The following is a 22471-nucleotide window of genomic DNA, read 5'->3' on the forward strand; positions in this document are numbered from 1 at the left end:
GTTTTTTTGAAGTGACGTCATTTTCCGCAGAGACAGCTGATGCAGCGAGGCTTCCGCTCCTTCGCTAAACAGCTCTTGACTACATGTTGGTGCAGAAACGGTGAAAAACGATTTTAGTTTATTAAAGACGAGGCAGTATGTGGCACAGGGAAAGAATACCGCTGCTACTGGCTTTCGTCCAGTCTGTACTCGTCGTAGGGTGGTGTTTTACTGAAATGGAAGCGGGGCCTGGCGCAGCTATGTCGACGCAGACTAACGGAGATCGGTTCAAAATTGAAGGAAGAGCGATAGTTCCCGGAGTGAAAACACAAGACTGGGTCTCCACGGCTAGAGTGCTAGTAGATGGTGAAGAACATGTGGGATTTTTGAGGTAAGAAATATCCATAGTTATACCGGATAACTAGCTAGCATGGTACGTGCTACAATACGTGCTAATGCTACGTACGTAGCATTAGCACCTAGCCATTGCTAGCTGGTGGTTAGGGTCAAACTCGAAGTCAAACCCTATAACGACTGCGTCTGCCACAGGCAGATGGCAGGTACCAAATTTTGTAGATCATGCACAGCTTTCCTTTTGTAACTCTTGTCCGAGTGTCAATCAATTAGCGTTTCATTTCAACATGAGGCCTTTTTGGTCCTACTGCAGCGGTAACCACAACACAAAACGTCCACAAGAGACTTGTGTATATATAATCTATTATGTTTCCACAGCTAGCATATGTTTATGAGAAAACACCAGTACTAGCACTGGTTTGCTGCACAAACGTGTGTTGAAGGCATGACATATTATTAAGCATGTTCTATAGTATTTGTTTGTCACGTGTGTAGTAATGTACAAATAAAAATAATATATCATGTTATTTAACCCTGCTATCTTTAACCATGTTACCGTATCATCCGTAATAAAATAATCATTCATGTTCTTCTTAGCTCAGAAGGGTTTAATCGATTGTCTTAGCAATAGTTTTAATAATTGTATGACTAGTGTACAGTAGTGTATTTCACCAAAGATGCGAGTATAAATGATGGCTAGTACATACATTTGTCTGTGATACAAGTATAAATTCAAGGATATCGGATGGAGCACCCTTAGAAAGACATTCTAAGGTTCTTGTTTTTATAAATGCATTATTATTAGCAGAAGAAGTAGTAGCATTAGTAGTGTTGTGTTTTATGTGTCTCACTGTTAGTTTCATCCCTACTGGCTCTATTAGTCTATCAAATTGTATACATAGATTGTGCCCAAAGGAATGATTTTGATGAAGACAAATTTTGTTTACTGTTTTGTTTTGTTTTTTCACACACATAAAAGGTATAGAAGTAGTCACTTATAACTATGCAACTATAACAAAATGTATTTAAAAAAAGAAGTCTCTGATTATTCATAGAGTTATCACTATATTTTTATTTTTAATAGGTTATTTGCATCATGGAATGTAACAATGCACTTTTTCATAGCTTAGGTTATTTGAAAAATTAAACAAAAAAGAAAACATTTACATTATGTAGTAGGTAAACACAGACCAAAAATAAAACAAAATGTATAATTAATAGATTGTATATAAGAAACTCATAATTTACGCTTGAAAAGAAGCATAACTAACTTGCTGATTGCATACGTACACATACATACATACATACTTATCCTAACTGCACTACTGTATAGCTCTGTGTAAATAATCATTCTGTACATACGATAATTTTTAATCCTACAACTGCTTATAACTTGCATAGTTCACATTTCTGTATAACTGTATATCTCAGATTTCTGTATAGTTTTTTTTTTTTTATTCCATATTTATATCCTGTTCATAGTCTGTACATAGCTAGTACTCACTACAGCCTGTACATACTTATAGTTATAGAATATTCACAACATACTTCATACCGTGTACATTATAACATACCATAATAGACCCATTTCTGTAATATACTTACATATCTATATTATTGCTAATATATATTGTAATATATCTATATCACTAAAGCACTTCTGGATGGATGCAAACTGCATTTCGTTGCCCTGTACCTGTGCATGTGCAATGACAATAAAGTTGAATTCTATTCTATTCTAATTCTACGTGTAGTTATACATAACTATGCATTTATATGTATACTAGCAGACATATAAAGCTATACATATATATCATAACATAATATGCATACATCCACATGCATTCATCCACCTATATGTAGCTTTATACTCTCTCTCTCTCTCTCTCTCACACTCACACACACACACACACACACACACAATTACTAACCTACTTTGCATACTCCACAATATTTATGCCAGGTTTTGTAAATAGTCATAATTAGACTATTTATATATATATACTCTCACACATGCATGTATATTTACATATATATACATACATGTAAATATCTTGGGTGGCACGGTGGTTAGCACTGTTGCCGCACAGCAAGAAGGTCCTGAGTTCAATTCCACCATCAGGCCGGGGTCTTTCTGTGTGGAGTTTGCATGTTCTCCCCGTGTTTGCGTGGGTTCTCTCCGGGTACTCCGGCTTCCTCCCACCGTCCAAAGACATGCAGTTTGTGGGAATAGGTTAATTGGATAATCCAAATTGCCACTAGGTGTGAATGTGCGAGTGAATGTGAGTGCGAATGGTTGTCTGTCCCTGCGACAGACTGGCGACCTATCCAGGGTGTACCCCGCCTCTCGCCCTATGACAGCTGGGATAGGCTCCAGCGCCCCCCGCGACCCTGAAAAGGATAAGTGGAAGCGAATGGATGGATGGATGTAAATATCTTCATACATATAAATCAAAATTTGCATTGACATTTATCTACCATATGAGCCACTGAACATTGTTGTATGGCACAGTTAAAAACACAAATGGCTTTCGCTGTTGGCCATACTGTTAAAAAATGAAACTTTATCTTCACATTATAGCCCTGCTTCCCTACCAGTGAACATTTTCTCTATATTTCCCAGTAACAGGGAACCTAACCCTTACTCAGTTCTTCATATAGTACTTGTGCAGTTAAATATTTTACAAGGTCCCGAAATTTTAACATGTTTTAGTATTTTTCTTTCTTTTTATATTTCTACCATAATGCAGTGTGCTTCAAATTTCAACTTAATAAGCATACTACTTGAATTCTTAGATACTTATACACCTAATTAGGTGACCTTTATAGATGTCCCACTTTGAGATATTTAATTGAAATTTTTTATTGACTGGCAAGACCTTTAACGTTTTTACCACATTTGTTTATTTATTTGTCTTAACCATTTGTATTTCTGCTTTAGTAAGATAGTTTGATAATACTATTTAGTTCATTCTCCATTTATTTCAGGATTAATATTTTAGATGAACTTTAGGTTGACCTTTTTTTTAAATTATAAGCAGCTGCTGTCTTGAAAAAATTGCTTTACGTTTTTGTTACAGAACCGATGGGAGTTTTGCTGTGAACGATGTCCCCTCTGGGTCTTACGTTGTTGAAGTTGTTACTCCCACCTATAGATTTGAAGCTGTCCGTGTTGATATCACATCCAAGGGTAAAATGAGGTATGGCCACTATAGTGAAAAACACAAAACTTGCAAAAATTAGCGGTTGGCCTGTGGCAACTCTGACCCACTGAAGCAATGTGTTATTTCACAGAGCGCGACTTGTGAATTACATCAAAACTTCAGAGGTAATTCGCCAGCCGTACCCTCTTCAGATCAGGAGTAGTGGACCTCACAGCTACTTTATGAAGCGAGAAACCTGGGGCTGGACAGACTTCCTTATGAACCCAATGGTAAGAAAATGCGTTGATTAAGTGGGAATTGCATGTGTATGTCACAAAAGAAACATTTCCTAGGATCCCACCATTATCCTAATACTCTGATTAAACATGTGCTTTCTACCATTTGTACAGTTAGTCCATTGGCTGTAGCCCCATTTAGAGAACTACAGATGTTAATTAATTTTGATAAGCTGGTGCACAATATTGACAATAATGAACAGAAGTTTCATGACTATGAAGTCACATTTCCATTCCTTAAAGTGTACCTTTTTTGCTCATTTCTACTGCATATTTTTGTACTTATGAACTCTTGAGCAGCTTTCTATCAATCAGAGTTGAAAGTAAACCTGATTTATCTGGGGTAGTACAGGCCGTCCACTGTCTGACACAAGCTTTTTTTTTTCTTTTTTTTTCTTTTCTTTTTTTTAGCTCCTTTCCTTTTTAAGGTTGCGTTTTCCTTATGCCAAACTTTTCTCTTGATTGGATGGCCCACAAATTCAAAAAGAGAATGTTTGCTTCTGTGGTGACAGATAAAACCGTTGACAAAAGGAACTGTAAAAACAAGTTGTCAAAGAAGATTGCATCTGAATTTGTTACATGTCATTTCATGTCTTTGTTGCTCCTGCAGGTTATGATGATGGTTCTGCCCCTGCTTATCATTGTTTTGCTACCCAAAGTGGTCAACACCAATGACCCAGAGATGAGAAAGGTATGTTCATTGTGCTGTGTCTCTGAGCTAAATGGAAGAAAGAACAGACTTTGTGATGTTTTAAATCCTAACCCTATCCTTGTCTCCTTTTGAATTGCTTATTGTGCTAAAGTGCTAACTGTGACAGATGTGACTGATTGTGATACATTTTTAACATCAGAGAGAACATTGAGTCTGTACACAGCCTTTCTCTCTCCATAAACAGCTGTTCATTCTCTGCCTCCCTTTCTTTACAGGAAATGGAGCAGTCCATGAACATGCTGAACCCCAACCCTGAGCTTCCTGATGTCTCTGAGCTCATGACCAAGCTCTTCTCTGGCTCCAAAGGATCCAGCAAGGCAGGCAGCAGCAGCAAAGGCACCAGGCCAGCTGCCAAGAGGAGGTAGTACTGTACATGCCTCCTAAAAATCCACCTAAAAAGAAAAAAAGCTTGATTTATGTCATGGAAGCAAGGTTTTAAAGTGTCATTTTTTCTCTCTCTCTGGGTTTATTGTACAGATTTCATTAATATTAGATGTTTTGAGCACATCTGGATTTCTAATATGCTATTACAAACTGAGCAAAAATTGTTTTTTTTCCTAGGTTTTTTTTTTTTCATACTGCACTGATAACATTTGTTGCGAAAGCTGTTATTCTTAATTTGCGCGATACTTTCTACAGTCTTTTCTGTGCTAAAACCTCCATTGTATATTTTCCACTGCTGCTACTTCCACTACCTGAAAGAGAGCATATATACACAATTCAGAGATTTTCTTGTTTAAGTAACTTCAGTAATACGACTGTGAATGAAGAAATTGAATTTTAAGACAGATAAATTCTTATTTAAAAACCTAGATAAATAAATTGCCATGGTATATGACAGCTGTGTTTTTATTTCACACCATTCATTTCTTTGAGTGAACACATGACTTTCTCATTTTCTGAATTGTGGTGAACTGTATGGTTAGAATTCACACGCTGTACATTATGTGCCTGAGGTGTAAAAATTAAAATGATAATCACTGGAAGTACAAAGAGAGAAATGTATGGTTGCTTTTTAAAAGCTCTACAAAGTGTAACTGGTTTTACTTTGTAATAAAATAGACATTAAAGTCCATAGTAAAATCATTATTGTAGAATGTGTTAGCACTGGCTGACAGGACGTGTTTTAAAATGAAACAATAATGAGTAATGTTATTAAATATAGAGACCGACAAAATAAGCTCAGCTCAAGGTTGAGTCACTAGCTTTCTCCTGAACTTTGAGCCAAATATGTTCATCATCAGCATTTATCTATTTGTTGAGGAGATAGTCCTTTTGGCACAAAAGCTCCGTTGTTGCTATGGTTTTGATTTTGGCTTCAAAGTTACCCAGAAGTGAGAAAGACTGGGTTTTTGTTTTGTTTGCATCATATGCATCTATGCAAGATTATATTTACTGTATATTCCTGCTGTTTCACTGATCAGTGCTTAGCAGTGGTAACGCAAAAAGATGAATTACCTTGTCTTCCCTTTTTCAGGGGAAAACATTCTGGCACATCAAGGTAGGAGAAGCATGTGGGTCAATACAAGCAAAAAACAAGTTTGCTGGCTGAGTTCCAAATAACTGCTTAAGCTTTTGAGTCTTAGTGTTATGCACGAGGGCCCGCTCGGCACAATCACTGTCGATAATAACCACAGGGCTCAAAAAATGCTTTAAAGTCAGATCAGATGTTTATGATGCACAGAATGTGTTTTGGTGAGAAGTAGTGAATATAAATATAATCTAAAAGTTATCTCTCAAGCACAGAGTAGACAAAAAGTGTCGTGAATTAGGTCAACTTGCATGCAGTTGCATCTTTTTCCAGTGATACCCCGTCTACAGGTAAATGGTGATGGTGTGACACAATTTAAAATCAGTCGTTTTCATCAAATCGCCTTTTCCCAAGGTTAAGAATGAGTTGCTGTGTGAAGAATGCGCATGACAGCGTCCTGTAGATGACTCATGCTAAACGAGTTAAGTGAAAGCATCGAAATAAGAGAACGCTTCTTGTTTTCCCTAATATTTTCCAAAGTTTCAATCATCACTGTGGCTCTTAGACCAAAGCAATTTAGTGCTTATTTTGACTCTAAATGTTTTATTTAAAAGCTAGAGCTAAACTGCTAAAAACTAATTTTTACCAAATGGATGCAAATATTAACCAAACACTATTTTCAGCTGCATTTTGGTGTTTTAGGGTTTCACGGTTGCATTTTGTATTTGAGATTAAAGAGAAACTACAGTACCAGAGTTCATTCAGCACATATACAAGCCTATTTCTGCCACTGGAGGGGAAAGGAAAAAAATGCTATTCATAATTTAAAATTTGGGGTTATCTCAAAATTTTAACTAAAGTTTCATATTATTTTCTGAATTCTGGCGTATTTATTTTGGAAGTTTGAGTTAGTAAGTTAAAATCTCGAGATACCGAACTCAAAATTTTCAAACAATGATCCAATATTTTGACTTGTTGGGGGCAAAAAAATGTTTTTTTGTCCAGTGGTGGAAACGAGCTTCCATAAACACAAAGGTGAGTTCTCCAGGGAAATAGTTTTTTATTAGTGTTTCAGTGACATCACATGTCAACTGAGCTTTATCAGACTGAAAACGCCGAGTCCTGTTAATGAGATCAGTTAATTAATGGCTTTGTTCTTTTCATGTGGTGTTGCATTAGAGCAAAGAAACTCTCAATGCAGAACAACAATGCTGACCTGGACTCTTGGGACCAGTAAAATCTCCGGTGACGTCGGGGATTTGTTTAGAGCCATGACGTTGGTACATGGCACATTTGGGTTGTCAACCATTGGAGGATGGTAACGATTTGCCTCACCTCTCAAAGACGAATTATTGACAAATGAGACAGTCTTCAACATGTCTGTTGGTCATTAAATGTTTGCCTTGAAGTTTGTATTTTACTGTGTATATTATTACACAAAGACACTTACAGAAGTGCAGACGGACGGTAAGCACAAGCGCCTTCACAAAGGAATTTTTGCCGCTATGAGCAGAACAAAAGGCACAGAGTTCAGATCAGAAAGATACATTTAACATTACATCATAATAGACAAAAAAGTGAAATAATTTACAACATCACTCATCTTTTTACAGCAAAAAGAAGACAAGAGGTGTCCATAACAATCTTAATCTCATATTACTAGTGTTAAACTAATGCAACTGTAAATTCACATAAATGTACCGATTAGCCCTTATACACATGATCAAATATCAACAAGATAGAAAACAGAGGAAAAGACATTCACTGAACAATAATATACTGTAAACAATTTACATTCACCATTTGTGAAGTGTAAAATCCGACACAATCTGAAATATGTTATTCCTGTTACAGATTTATTTTGAAATATGTGAGCTTATGCTATGTCATTTATACACAGTGCAAGAGTATAAAGGAGAATTATGAATTATTTGAGGTTGAAAGGATAGGATCAGAAATGTTGACTCCAGGATATTTTACTAAAAAAGATTGTTACAACCCCTGTAATCAGGCTTGAGACAGGCTTGCCATTGAAGGAGGGGCCGTGGTTGTTACTTGGGCCACTGGTTTGGAAAGAATACTATTTTATTACCATGTTTGATTTTTAATTTTTATTTGGTTTCTTAACCAGCAAACCAGTTGTAGTTGCTGCTTTGCAGCCACCGACAGCTATTTCAAGGTACTTCTGCAAATGTCCCCAAATGCAAACAAATACATGATGTTAAAAAGGGAACAAAAAAATAATTAATTCACTGTTTAAATGACAGTGCAATACAAGACTTTAAAACAGAATGACAGTCGACATTCCTGGAGTTGGAAGTTCAACTAGAGTAAGAGTTACCATCTTTACTGGATGTTTCAAAGTTGCAGTCTTTTCAACACAAAATAACCCATTTTGGAGATGGTTACCATTGCTCCACAATCTCAAGGGAGGGAGGAATTTTATTTTATTTATTTTGCAGGTGTCCCCTTGCAGAAGTTACAGTTCATGTGTAAATTATAAACACAGCTTATTTATTATCTTGTAAATTAGCTATATTGAAAATGATTGTAATCCTGGTGAGGTTGGCAGAACTAAGCGCTTTACTCTGTTTACTATATAAACATGTAATAAGCAGGTCACAGAGGATCACAATATAGATGCAAATAGAAAACAGGTTAGAAGTCCAGTACTAGAAGCTGCTATGTAAACAGATAAAGGACAATATAGCTGGGTTTGGAATTATGATGTCTTGAAATGAGGCTAGGACAGCTGTGAACAATTTAAAAGTCCTTAGCCTAAAAATATTATCAGTATGGTGTTTAACAGTGCAACTGAATACCTGACATCACTTTTTACAAATTCCTTAAAAATGTAAAGTAAAAGCAGGTTTTGTAGTTAAATGAGCGACTCGATATTGGGGGAACTACAGACATCAGACTTTTATAGTGTTTAACAGTCTCAAAGGATAAAAATTCATTTAAAAATAAATATTGACCCAAAAGACACATTTTGCAATTCATTAATGATTTCCTGCCTGTCCACAGGTACTGAAAACAGAAAACAAGACAAATTTTTTAAAAAAAATGTGTGTGTGTATGTGTGTGTACAAGAGATATCAGTGGAGCGTACCAAGAGCAGGTTTTGAGATTGTCTGTGTTACGAACATCTTTCTAGTTAACGTTTCTTAATTCTTTTTAATAACTGTGGGTCTCGAAAAGCGCTATATAAATGCAATCCATTGTTATTATTATGATAAAGTAAAGTTAGTATGAGTTGAGCAAGCAGTTTATCCACTTCCACAAAATCAGACTGGACAAAGGACTTAATAAACACGCATAAAAGCGCCTCACCTTATTGATGTAGGTCAGAAAGAAGTGGTGACTTGACAGAAGACAAAGTGTCTGACACCAGTTACATAAAGCCATAACAACCTTTACACCGGATTTATTTCCTTCTGTACTTTTTGTTTCTTCTGCTTTTTTTTTTTTGCCTTATGTAAATGTCACTTTTTTCTTGCAATAAAAGTGTTGACTGTTTAGTCATAATATATGTTATGTACCATATATTTTAGTGTCCGAGTACATTTAGATCTCAGTTGCAAAGGGATAGCAGTATTGCCCATATGGAGAGGAAGGATATGGGCGTGTAAGTATATTACAAATATTTAAATGTGTGCTCCATTAACTTGTTTTGAACTATTAATAACAGGAGTTGAAAGAGAGATATATCTCATTGCTGACTTTCCTATTCTTGTAACAACAACAACAACAACAACAAAAACAACTGGTGCCTGTATTACCCACCATACAACTTAACCAAAAACAGTTTTGTCATAGATTTCTGTTCATGTCACACAGCCATTAGCCTACAGAAGTTTGATAAGATAACTTGTTTCTAAACTCAACACCCCTTAGACATAAAACGGACGCTGACTCAAGTGATATGATGTAGCACAAGGCGGTTTATCAGACTTCATACTAGGGCTGTCATGATGTCACGTTTCTGCATGATTATCGTGACCAAAAAAACAAAGATTCACAATATTGCTATTATCACGATATCTATTAAAAATAGCAATAATTCTATCATTCAAATTAATCAGTAACTTTGTTTATTGTGTCTTTTTTTTACATTAATTAACCTCACAAATGCATTCAGGTGGCAATAGAGTCTAAAGCCATATAACTATACAAAAGCATACAAAAAGAACAAATACACAATTATTTATGATTATCATACATGCATTATTAGCACAATGTTGATATTTCATTTTTTAAACATCACGGACAGCCCTACTTCACGCAGCTCCCTCAGCGGCCATGCAATCTGTAGGTCTGTAATCAGACTTTAATGTGTAGAAGCAGTGGTATATCGCTTCAAGACAGACTAGAAAACATCTGAACCTGTTCGTTAACCTTTAATTAAGTGAGAATGTGCAGACACCTTTCTTTCTTATAACAGCAGACGTTTAGGCGCTTCATCAGGCTCAGCTCATTTTGAACCAGCAGGTATTTTTAACACAAAAATCACATGTGGCACTTCATGCTGAAGAAGACCACTGACTACTGTGTATGTCAAGAAAATCCAACAAAGTGGACCAAAGTAAGTCTGGTGTAATATTGCAGGGACACATTAAGTCATTTTATTGTTGACATTTGGGTTTTGTCCACCCCAGTATAGCTTATCCTCACCTCTCCTCCTCTTCCTCCACTGACACAGCAGAAGCATGCGGAACGTCTTCTGGAAGGTCTTGTTGCAAAGAGCGTAGCACATTGGGTTGATGGTGCTGTTGACGTAGCACAGCCAGTAGCCCAGGTGCCACAGGGATGTCGGGATGCATTCGCCACAGAAAGTAGAGATAAGCACCATGATGTTGTATGGCGTCCATGTCAGGATGAAAGCCAGGAGGATGGCGCTAAGAGTCTGGGCTGCTTTTTTCTCCTTCACCAGCACCATCCTCTTTCTCTTAGTAATCTGGTTCTTCAGGGCAGTGTCCATGGGTTTGGAGGTGGTGGAGGATGAGGAGGGGGAGGCATTTTTGGTGGGCAGCTCTGTTTCAGGGGGGCATGATGTTGCGCTCATAGGATTGCTGTTTTTACCCTTTGAGCCAAGTTTAAACCTATATGAGATGCACTTTTTGCTGTTCTTTTTTTGAGGTGTGGAAAAATACTCATTTTCTGCATAATCAGTCACCTGTCCATTTTTATTAGTTTCTCCACTTCCTGGCTCTTTGAAGGATCCTTGTGGGGTTTCTACTGAAACGTGTTGTTCCTCTTCTTCTGAGGACGTGTAGCTATTAAAAGACGTTATCTGGTCTGCTTTCGCCCATGCCTCATCTGACCTCGTGGTAGTTTTTGTGGCATTACTTTGATTAGATGAGGACCAGGAGGCCTGACTCTGATCTCTTGGCTCTCGGGTGAAATGAAAACAAGAACGAATAAGAGTTTTCTGTGGTTTAGCCCCCTCTGGAACATGTTCCTTTGTGAGCCCTTGCAGCTCTGCTAGATCTTTTGTCCGTTTTTGCGTCTCTTTGTAAATCCTGCAGTAAAGAATGGTCATAATAGAGACTGGGATGTAGAACGCAGCAATGGCTGTCCCAAATGTGATGACGGGCTGTGTTAAAAACTGGATATGGCACTGGTCTATTTGCACTTTTCTCTCTCCTACAAAGTACTGCCAGCACAGAATGGGTGGAGCCCAAAGGACAAATGACACCAACCATGCCAGACCTATCATAATGGCAGCCCTCTTTGGAGTCCTCTTTGCCCTGTATGTCAGTGGCCTTGTAATGGAGAAGTATCTGTCAAAACTGATAACAAGTAAGTTCATAACTGAAGCATTGCTGGCTACATAATCTACTGCTAGCCAGAGGTCACATGCAAGGTTCCCTAGGGACCAGTAACCCATTAGTATATATGTGGTATACAGGTTCATGGATAAAACTCCTATGATGAGGTCCGCAAACGCCAGACTCAGTAGGTAGTAGTTGTTTACAGTTTTAAGTTGACTGTTTACTTTAAAGGACAGCATAACTAGCACATTACCAACTATTGTTATCAGGCTGACAATGGCCGACACCGTGGCGATGGTTATAACCTCCCAAAGGCTGTGAGGAGCAGCGGAGACTTGTGAAGTGTTGCCAAAAGTACTGTTTGAAGCATCCATTACGTTTTGTTACAGAGCTGTGTTACTGTTGGAAAATATCTCTTTGTAGCCTCATGCGGATTCAGCAGTTACCTACAATGAAAAGAGAACATCAATGAGATATAATTACACACAGAGTTGTTTTTAATGAGTTAGCACAATTCATTTTTGATCAGAGTGACAGTAGCTTACTTAGATTTTTAACTTGTATACTTAGTTCGTAAAAAGCGTAACAGATTTATTGTAATCTAAGTATAATATTTATACGGTAAAATAAAACATTAGGTTCATCATTATATATGTGTGTGTGCATGTAATGTATTATAAAATTCTATATGTCATTAATAATAATAATAATACTATATATTATAATACATATAATATAATAATATATGCAGTAGTATTTATTTGCTTATAAGTTCTAGTTGACATAGAGTTTCTTCATTAAGAATATAAAAAACATTCAAACGTGAAAAGTTAATTATTTTTATATGGTACTGATAGATATTCATGTAGCCAAATTGAGGCCCGGAACTATCAAATCAAAACAATTTTGCCGTGGGATATCATTGGGTGTAACACCCATTTCAACTGTGAGGCGTCACACGCTCAGCTGTCCGGCCACTGTTGACAGCAATGGAAGGTAGAGTAACTAGAGGCAGTGGGAGAAGAGGTGGCCGCGGTGGAAACGACGGCAACAGTTTTGGCAGTGAACGCCGAGGGAGAGGAGGCCACCACCGCGGGCGGGGTAAACGAGAACATCATCGCGGCCGTGGACGTGGAGGAGGCGCCCATGCTGCTGAATTCCATCAGCGGGTGAGAGAGCAGGGAATCTGAGTCCCCTTACGTTAGTCCTAAACTTTGTTGAAAAATATTTTTGAATCCTGTAGTTTACGTCACTGCGCTGACGCACACATTCACAGATACTATTGCAAAGCTACATGGGATTACTTCTTCAATTCGGCCTAACTAAAGCTCATTTCAGGGTGATAGTTAGGCAGTGTTATAGTTAGTCTGAGCAAAACAACCCCAGCAGCTGGTGCAAACTTTGAAATATAGCTATGTATTGAAATAATGTGCAAACTCACAGTAAGTTTCGAGTCAATATGCATTAGCTGACATGAGAAGTGTGCAAATATCAGCTAAATCCATCCATGCTTATTATTTGCTGTTCGTGCTATCGTCATCTAATAAACCCTACCAGCATGCACTGTATAGAGCTACACTGAGCCCTTTTACATGTGTCAACATTTTGATCAAGCTCTTGAAATTTTTCCCACAGCAATTTAACTTTGTCACTTTACAATCTGCCTGTCGATATGACCTTAGAGGCTGCAGTTGTTTTTCCACTGGGATGTTCAGACAGTTAATGCCCCTGCCATGGTAACTACAGCAGTAGAAGAGAAACAATAGGGGCTCTGTGATTACAGTCATCAAAATCTCCCTTGGTTCTTTGGAGCTCTTGATTGCAATCTTTTTTTTTTTTTTTGGTGCATCCGTAGCTCTTTGATTATCTTGTTCAGAAGAAAGCACGGTTTTTCCATGGCAGTATTATGAAAAGATTTTTTTGCAGATGTGTGAGAAAGCAGGGATAAATGTGTTACTCAGGCAAACTTAATGAGTTCAGTTTTGGCAGTGATGTTTATTCTTTGTTTATACCTTCACCCAATTATGACACTTAGCTACCAATTATAAATAAGAGCTATGTGCTAATGAACACTTTAAAAAAATTGTCTTTCAATCTGTGAAGCACAAAATGAATTATTATTTCTGTTGCAGGAAAATCATAGTGACAGTACTAAAGGTATGCAGTTTAGACTTTTTAAAAGTTAGAACAATTAGACTTCTTTCCAGACTGTCTTTTTTTTTTTTTTGCATTGTGATCTATAACACCAAAATTATTCAAAGAAACCAGGATTTAAAATCTAAATATTGTGCTTTACATACATTCCCTAGCCAATAAACCCATAACAGACTCTGAAAAGTCTCTTCTGGTACTGGAGGAAAAAAAATACTTGCGGAGAAATTCAATTGAAATGGATGTTTCTATGCACATTTGTCAGGAATGTGCAAACATGTTTGGGATCTGTGTGTTTAGGCAGTCCTCCTACAGTTTGCTAATAAAAGAGTACTTTCAGTATTAATTTATTGTTGCTTACTTCCTAAATTAATAGTTTAGTTGTTTATTTTCCCAAAGCACAGGTGACATATTAAAAATAAACATATTTCAATTACTTTGACTAGAAATAGAAACTCAGAAAATCCTCAAAGTGCCAGAGTTTGAATGAAGTTGCCATTTGTCCTTGAAATGGTAATTATAGAAATAGTTGCCAAAAATTTTTCCAGCTCAAAATCTTTTTTCTCCTAATTATTATAATTATTTTTTTAGTTTACAAAGGAATGGTCCCCAAATCCCACTGCAATATAAAATCACTTTTTTAGGTGTTTTTTTCTTTTTTTTTTGTTAGGTATTCTGGAACTGGGTTAGATTTAATTCAGAACTGCTTTAATTCTTTGAGATGATTTTGGGTCTGTGAGACGGTTTGTTATTCTACTGGATGCAGCCATCAGTTTGCTGGCGGGAGGCTGCTATACAGTTTGACATTCTTTGCTCTATTATTTTTATATTTGCCTTGAACAGGTTGAACAGGTGTACCCAATGAAGTGGCCGATGGATGTGCTACATATAAAAATGTTGTAGCAAGATGGATGCAAGAAATTATAGTATAGTATTGTTTATTTCTGTCCTAAGTTAATCATTTTTTCTTTAACCCAGCTCACCAATACTCCATTTAAATTGGTTAAAATGAACAGGTGGATAAAAGTATGTTTCAGGTTAAAATGTTCTACTGTTGTTTATAAGAATTTGGATCAGAGGACCCTCAACTTTAGTCTCTTAGCTGACAGATTTATTTTATCTAGCTATTCTTAAGATTTCTTGTCCGATTCTGCTTTCTGATTTTCTTGAGTGTCATATTGGTCATTGTATACCCTGCTATGTTCTCCTTCAGGACCAAGATGAAGGGGACAGTTATCAGGAGGACGATGATAGCACACAGGTGTTCTCCAGGAGGAAGCTGGAGTCAAACTGGGACCGGTACGAGGAGTCCGAGAGGCCAGAGCCGGATGATGACACGCCTACTCAGAGAGGAACAGACTTTCATGTTTTGCTGGCCTCAGCAGGTAAGATGTGACCACGAGATGTTGGAGGAGGATGTTTGTTTTACCAGCCACACCTGCAAAGCTCATACAGCCCACAATAGGAGGGATGGGTTTTACCTTTGACTTTGTTCTAGAAGCTTCAGTGATTAACAATCAGTCCGTTTTTTACGTTTTTATTTGATGCTTCACCATCACGCTTCACTTGGCACAAATAAATGTTGACTCAGTTTTTCTAAAGAGTGTTGACCTTTCGTGTGTGTTGTGGACTTAGTGCAAATACTCCACTGAGTCAAGTTGTAGTTTTCCAAAGTTGCCTCCGTTTCCTAATTAGCTAGAAATGTTTGATGCTGTCTTTAGGGACTTTAATTGCTCTGTATGGACATTGCTGTCAGATAGCTGCATGGAGGATCCTTGTTTGTCTTGTTTGCTAATTTCAGCCTCAGTGGTCAGTGTCGGGGCCCCTGGGCTCTCTACAGTCTCTGATTCTGTTGCTGTTTCTTTCCCCCAAGGATCATAGTTAGGGAAGTTCAGTTTAATAAGAGCAGAGCTCAAGCTTTTTCAGATATTTCCCTGATTCTCAGCCCCAGTGTCAAGCTGTCACGTTTAGCTTAATATTCAAGATTGTTTATAGTTGTGGTCAGAAGTTTAACACTCATCATGGGCCTGGATGTCATGACAATTTTGGGATTTTAATGATTCCTTTAAACTGTTCTTGGAATGATTGCACAGCATATATTTTTTAGTGACTTCAGAAGGCAATAATTGTGTGCTCTATTTTAATTTATTGTGGATTTTATCTAATCCACACAGTCATAAGGACACATACAGGCTCAAATATATGCATTCACTCATATCTTTCAGTTAGTGTTGCATGAAGGTAGTACAATGTCTTCTAACTTGACAAGGCCTGTTAACTTTAGTTATCAGGACTGAGTATAAGTGATAGTTTCTCTTTGCCAGCAAATAAAGGATTTGTTTGACAGCACTTGTTGGACTGACCAATAAGAGCAATAGGAAAGTCCAAAGAACTCATTGAAAATCTAAGAAAGAGGACCATAGATTTACACATTTTGGGAAGATCTCTTGAAGCCTTTTTCTAAGATCATCGGCTAACCAGTTGTATGTACGTGGCACACGTGTACACGTGGCAGCACTTCTGCTATGATTTTGTTCGTATTTAACAAAATAAAAATGCAGACATATGTGTACGCATTAGTTTTTGACTGATATTGAAAATTGTTCTCTTTACACAAACTCTCTGACTGAACTAACATGCAATCCTTGAACATGTTTGCACTCTCTGCTCATATTGCCTTCATATTAAATCATTTTTTGCTTTTTAAAGAAATTATTTTAACATTGCACTCAACAACAAACAATTCCTCACTAACAAAAAAAGTAACTTCAAGGGACAAATTGCATTATATTTCTTCAGGTCAATATACGGCCGTAAGTAGGGGTGACGTGGGCCGCAAGTGGCCCCAGGGCGTGAGTTTGAGACCCCTGGTCTAGAAGAAGTCTCAGACAGTCACCCTCAAAGGAGAGGAAATTGGTTTAAGAACAAACCAGAAACCACAAACACTCAAGCCTGCCATGAAATGGAAACTGCAGGAACATCACAGTGAAATGATTTGGCTACAAGGACAAAAGGTATGTTTGGAGGATTAAAGGGCAACCTTTTAAAACAAGGGTTGGGAACTCCAGGCCTCAAGTGCCGGTGTCCTTGATCCAACACAGCTGATTTACATGGCTAAATTACCTCCTCAACATGTCTTGAAGTTCTCCAGAGACCTGGTAATGAACTAATCATTTGGTTCAGGTGTGTTGACCCAGGGTGAGATCTAAAACCTGCAGGACACCGGCCCTTGAGGCATGGAGTTCCCCACCCCTGTTTTAAACCTAAGGGCACTGTACCAGCTGTAAGCATGGTGGCGATATCATCATGCTCTGAGGTTGCTTTGCTGCCAGTGGTACTGGTACATTGCACAAAGTGCATGGAATAATGAAGAAAAAGGATTGCCTTGAAATTTTTCAGCCTCATGTCAGATCGCACAGAGTTGGTTGTTTCAGTAGAACAATGATCCCAAACACACATCATAACTGGTTTTGGAAGGAATAACGTGGGCCAATGTTAAGCTTCTGGAATGGCCTTCCCAAAACTCTGATCTCAACTGTATTGAAAATCTTTGAACTGTGCTTAAAAGCCCGGTTCCTGCCAGGAAGACGACCAGTTTAAAGGAACTCTACCATGGACAGAGAGGGTGTTGACCTCTCAGTTCATATACTTGCGAGCCCTTGTGTATTAGAGAAAATTCTAAATAAATTCAAATGTTTGAACCCAATTTGTTGTTGTTGTTTTTTAAAGTCATTACAGATATATGTTGCACATTGCACCCTGGAAAAAGAACATTTCAAAGATATCATTACAATGCCCGAATTAGCATGACATGCTGAGTATATGCAAACGTCTAAAAACAGTCTAGAAATATTTTAGGAACATTTTTTTTTTCATTTTTCCAGCTCCTGAACATAAATCACAAAATAGTTCATACTTGTTTTGAATTCCTGCTGGCTTTCTGGTAATTAATTAACTGTGACTGGTGTAGATTTGGCAGCATCATGAGCTTGAGGTACAAGCAGGTTACCATAGCTCAGTAATTTTTTTTGAGTTTCAGTGAGCAGCTTGTCTTGCCTTCTAAACATCTTGACTATTCCCAGGCTGATGGCATTGAATGCAGTAATCATGACCTGAAATGTCTGCCAACATTCTGGCTTTCATGGCACATCTTCATCTCCTTTTCTTGAGCTTTATTTGCCTTAGGCTTTCTGCGGTGACAAATCCCTCCCTGGTGATTTGGCAGTTTGAAGTTTAAAAAAAAAAGTTTTCTTTTTACAGTTACGGTCATGTTTTTTCTGCTTCCGTCAGATATGCCATGGGTACTGATTAACTGAGCTGATTCACCCTCGTCACAGTCTGGACTACTGGTTCAAGAAAGAATTTGGCTTGGGTTGTTCTTTTTTCTTCAAGTTATGTCTGTCAATTTTAGACGCTGATGAAATTGAAAACGACATGAAACAAGTTGAAGAGGCGTATCTGTAATCGTCCACTTTTCAGTAATGCTGGTTGATCTGTGATGTGTCGTTCTACAAGATGGAAGATTGGAAACACTACCGGAAATATATACTAATAGATATTTCAGGGATTGCCTCTGTTTCCAGCCTGCTGCAAAAACTGGATTTCATGTTCTGGATGCAAACCTCTTTCGAGGCGCTCTGAATGTAAGAGACGAAACATGATTACTCCATGCATTTAAAGAATCAATCATACATCCTGCTAACATTTGACACTGTTGTAGTGGTGTTAAATTCTATGGTTAGCTATGACTCAGTGCCTCTTTTTCCACTTCAGTGAACTCTTTCACAGCTTTAACCACATCTCTACATGGAGTATGTATTATGTGACCAGTATATAGCTAGGTTGTTTTTATATGGCAGTATTCTTCTAAAGAATACTTTGCTGATTTATCCAAGACTGCCTGAAAATCAGCGCGGAGTCTAATACAGATGAATCAAGGGTGTTATTTTCTTGTTCTTCCTTGTTAGACTTTTATGAAACTTCTGCAGATATAAATGGAAATGCAGTATAAGAGTTTGTACAAATCTAATGAGTTTCAGAGTCAGTATTTGATATGACCACTTTTATTCTTCAGCACAGCCTGAACTCTCTTAGGCAAGCTTTTTTGTCATTTCTTTAAGTAGACTTTGGGATTAGTTCTTCAGGCTTCTTGAAGGACATTTAAAGCTCTTCTTTGGATGCTGGCTGCCTCTTGTTTTGTTCTATCAAGATCCCTCGGTGCTTTATTAATGTCGAGGTCTGGGCTCTGGGAGGCCAGTGCATGACTGTTTGTGATCACCGTCATACTGAAAAATGAAGCCAATGTCAATCAGATGCTTTCCAGATGGTATTGCATGGTAGATTAAAATCTGACTGTATTTTCACTAACATTAGATTTGACAAGATCCCCAACATCACTAGGTGAACCATGACACAGTCTTCAAAACATCTGTTTTGGAGATAAACAAGTGTCTGCTGTAGTGAGATCTAGCTTCCACCAACTGCGCCTTATCTCTAAGGCTAGGCATTATGTTCCGCATGAGGACCTGGAGAAGCTTATTCACGCTTTTGTGACCTCCAGGTTGGATTATTGTAATTCCTTGTACTACGGTCTTCCCTCTTCTCTTCTTCTTAGACTGCAAACAGTCCAAAATGCAGCAGCCCGCCTCTTGACTGGTACCAGGAAATTTTGCCCTATTACTCCTGTTCTAGCTAGCTTGCATTGGCTGCCCATAAAGTACCGTATTCAATTTAAAATATTACTCCTTACATTCAAAACTATTAATAAATTAGCGCCAAGTTATCTTAGTGAACTTCTCAAATCACATACTCCTGCTAGAACACTCAGATCTACCACTCAACTACTTCTGACCCAACCCAGACCTCGGCTGAAGTTCCGGGGTGACTGCGTTTGCTCTGGCTGCCCCGGTACTGTGGAATACCCTTCCTCTCGACCTCCGCGCATCTGATTCCATTGCACTGTTCAAATCACGACTAAAACCCCACTTATTCAATCTTGCCTTTCTCTCTAGTTAATATTTCTTTTATGATTTTATATTATGTACTTTTATACTCATTTAAATTCTTGTTTGCTCTGTACCTGTTGCTTTCCTATGTATCAGTGACAGCTACCTGCTTGCATACTTAGTACTTGCTTTGGTCCTATTTCTATTATCCTCCTCCTATTCTCTATCTTACTTGTTAAGCACCTTGGCATACCCTTGGTTTTTAAGTGTGCTTTATAAATAAAGTTTATTATTATTATTATTATTTACAGGAAACACTCATTGTTGTAACTCTCTTCTGACCTCCTAATCGACATATTATACCAAAAATATCAAATTTGGATTCATCACTCCGTCAGACAGGTTGCCACTGATTTTCAGTCTAGTTCTTGTGTCATTTGACATATGTCAGCCTTTCCCCCTGCCTCCCATCCTGAAGAACGGCTTCTTGACAGCCACTTTTCCAAAGAGAGAATTTCTTATGAGGCTTCGATGAACAGTAAATGGATGAACATCTTTCAGGTCCTGTGTCAGGTCTTTGCTGGATTTTTTTTTCTTCTTTCTAAAGAACATGACTTTTAGATTCTGTTCATCTTCTGTAGACAGGCTTTTAGGCCTGACACTTCTTCTTTTGTCCTCAATAAGGGATAATAAAGGTTATTCTGAATCTGACTTTGCTTAGCTTCCTTCCTCTTACACATTTCTGGCAGGAATGCTAAAGTACAAATCTCCCTGCACTTTGCTTTCCTTCCATATCCAGTCTCTTTGTCAGCTTGACTGAGTACGTTGCATAACACACTGCTGCAGGTGGCAGAGTACTTGACTGGATAAATTACTGTTTTGCTGTGGAAGTCTAAAAAAAGTCATCAAACATTAGATCATTTAAACTTTTGGAGCAGTAGGATGTGATATGGTCATTAAGATGCCATTATTCAAAGTAGGGTCACACCAACACATTGCACTTGGTTTAACTAATGAAAGCTAAGCAGTCATGCAGATGATTACATTTTCCCTTTTTTATGTCATGTGGATGACTTTATTGTCTTACATGGCTCTAAAGCTGCACTTACCAATATTTATAGGCTTAAAATGATCTCTATTATGACAGGTGTAGCTTATAAAAATGAAGTCTTTGGGTAACTGTTGTAGCTTTAGCTGTATGGTCTGTCTCTTTCTTACAGCTGTCAACAGGATTCCTCCTAGTACAGTAAAAGTTATTTCACCAAAACAAATATAGGTGGCTTGTAAATACTGGACTCCCATTTATCAGATGGTAAGAAACATCACTTAAGATAAATCTTAATTTGTTCCTCAGCATGCTGGATTTATAAATTGGCAGCTGTTTTGTGAATTCCAGTGTTTTTCTTCAGCATTGTGTTGACAGCTTGGTGTCCTGCCCACAGTTGGCAACAAAATGAAATGGTGCTGCTTTAACTGGTTTTAACAACATTCTGGGCTGAAGACTAGTTATTGCAATTTCTGGCTTGAAAATTCACAAATTCAATGATGATCAGAAACTCGTGTTTGACAAACCTCATCAGTCATCCTCATTTATTTTTGGATCCAAGCTCTAATTAGCCGAATTCCATCGCACATATTACTAATCAAGAGCTCGCCTAGTATGGCACATTATTCCAAGTAGCATGTCTTCTGTCAGTTATGTTTTTCAGTTGAGTATCCAGGCATTCACACTGATTGAACTGTGCAGGCTGATGCTTTTGGGGAAAGTCATGAGGCCATTTTTAACTTCGGGTGAGTGTTTTCAGCAGTGAACTGTTTTTGTAGGATTGTGGGGTTTTTTTTCCTCACGCCATTAGAAAGTTGGAGTGTTGCAGCGCCGTGTCGCTCTCTCTCCTTCTCTTGTAGTGTAAATGCCAAAGGTGCTCTTGTGAGTTGTTTGACTCCGATCTCTCGTCTCTGTGTTTTGCCCACATTGCCAGATTAGTCATGGCATGCAGCAAGAGGCTGCCGCTCTTTAGAGGATACTTAATTGTACGTGGGCGGCGATGCTTTTAAGAGTAGTTTTTCTGGCCAATTAAGGTAGCCATGAAAACAGGAATCCACTATAAAAACCACCTGTTTCCGCTTAGCTTTCCACAAAATACTTCTTGTGGACTTGTTTATTTATTTATCTTGTAAGGGTGTTGCGGTATTTTGTTTGCTTTATTGACAAGATTTGACAGAATGTACAGGTCGGAAGTACTTCTATGTATTTAAAGAGAGAAATGGCCTGCAGCAGTGTTTCTCAACCTTTTGTTATGCACCTTGCAATTCTTACGAGATTCGAAATCCCAGGGCAGACGGGTCGAGAGCAGAGCTTTACCTACAGTGTGATGGAGGCGTTAGACGTGAGCTGATTCTTTTTTTTAACCAACATTTTAATCAAGTAGATGTTTTGTTTTCCCATCAAGTACATTATACTCTACATGATGAGAGCAAATAATATTGTGATCTCCTCTATAGGAGCTGAGTACATTTGAGCAACCCAAAACAAAACAGTTTAAATATATGAGTGGGTGTGGATTGTTTTTCCTGATATTCCTGACATTTATTGGAGAAAACAGCAAGATTTTAAGTTTTTATGTTGTTGTTGTTGTGGTTGTGGTG

General features: G+C 37.9%; 3 protein-coding genes across 5 annotated transcripts in view; 2 read left to right on the forward strand and 1 right to left on the reverse strand.

Moving 5' to 3' along the window:
• On the forward strand, positions 1–7354 carry emc7b (ER membrane protein complex subunit 7b). 2 transcript variants are annotated; one of them, XM_085133592.1, is made up of 7 exons: positions 1–370; positions 3414–3533; positions 3628–3766; positions 4383–4463; positions 4700–4845; positions 5962–5985; positions 7135–7354. In XM_085133592.1, the coding sequence occupies exons 1-7, from the start codon at positions 138–140 to the stop codon at positions 7190–7192; spliced, it is 801 nt and encodes a 266-aa protein (XP_084989718.1). In that variant the 5' UTR covers positions 1–137; the 3' UTR covers positions 7193–7354. The 2 variants fall into 2 exon arrangements, with proteins under 2 accessions (XP_084989718.1, XP_084989717.1); XM_085133591.1 differs by lacking the exons at positions 5962–5985; positions 7135–7354 and having other exon boundaries at positions 3610–3766; positions 4700–5567.
• chrm5b (cholinergic receptor, muscarinic 5b) overlaps positions 4992–22471 on the reverse strand; it is a 24818-nt gene continuing 7338 nt past the window's right edge. The window contains exon 2 of the mRNA XM_085133577.1: positions 4992–12175. Coding sequence (XP_084989703.1) covers positions 10571–12103 — 1533 coding nt within the window. The 5' untranslated portion in view covers positions 12104–12175 and the 3' untranslated portion in view covers positions 4992–10570. The remainder of the gene's footprint in view (positions 12176–22471) is intronic.
• The window catches only part of aven (apoptosis, caspase activation inhibitor), a 46650-nt gene continuing 36768 nt past the window's right edge, over positions 12590–22471 (forward strand). Inside the window, exons 1-2 of one of the 2 annotated variants that reach the window (XM_085133584.1) lie at positions 12590–12898; positions 15094–15265. In XM_085133584.1, coding sequence (XP_084989710.1) covers positions 12719–12898; positions 15094–15265 — 352 coding nt within the window. In that variant the 5' untranslated portion in view covers positions 12590–12718. The remainder of the gene's footprint in view (positions 12899–15093; positions 15266–22471) is intronic. The other variant, XM_085133583.1, reaches the window with a different exon arrangement.

The sequence above is a fragment of the Neolamprologus multifasciatus genome, chromosome 15 (assembly GCF_963576455.1).
Source record: "Neolamprologus multifasciatus chromosome 15, fNeoMul1.2, whole genome shotgun sequence".
Lineage (NCBI taxonomy): Eukaryota > Metazoa > Chordata > Actinopteri > Cichliformes > Cichlidae > Neolamprologus > Neolamprologus multifasciatus.

What these genes read in the sequence shown, in the direction of transcription:
- emc7b (XM_085133592.1), top strand. Translation starts at nt 138, where the DNA reads ATGTGGCACAGGGAAAGAATACCGCTGCTACTGGCTTTCGTCCAGTCT. An exon ending in ACATCCAAGGGTAAAATGAG is followed by an intron (nt 3,534 to 3,627) that starts GTATGGCCACTA and finishes GTTATTTCACAG; the next exon opens with AGCGCGACTTGTGAATTACA. An exon ending in AAACATTCTGGCACATCAAG is followed by an intron (nt 5,986 to 7,134) that starts GTAGGAGAAGCA and finishes GTGTTGCATTAG; the next exon opens with AGCAAAGAAACTCTCAATGC.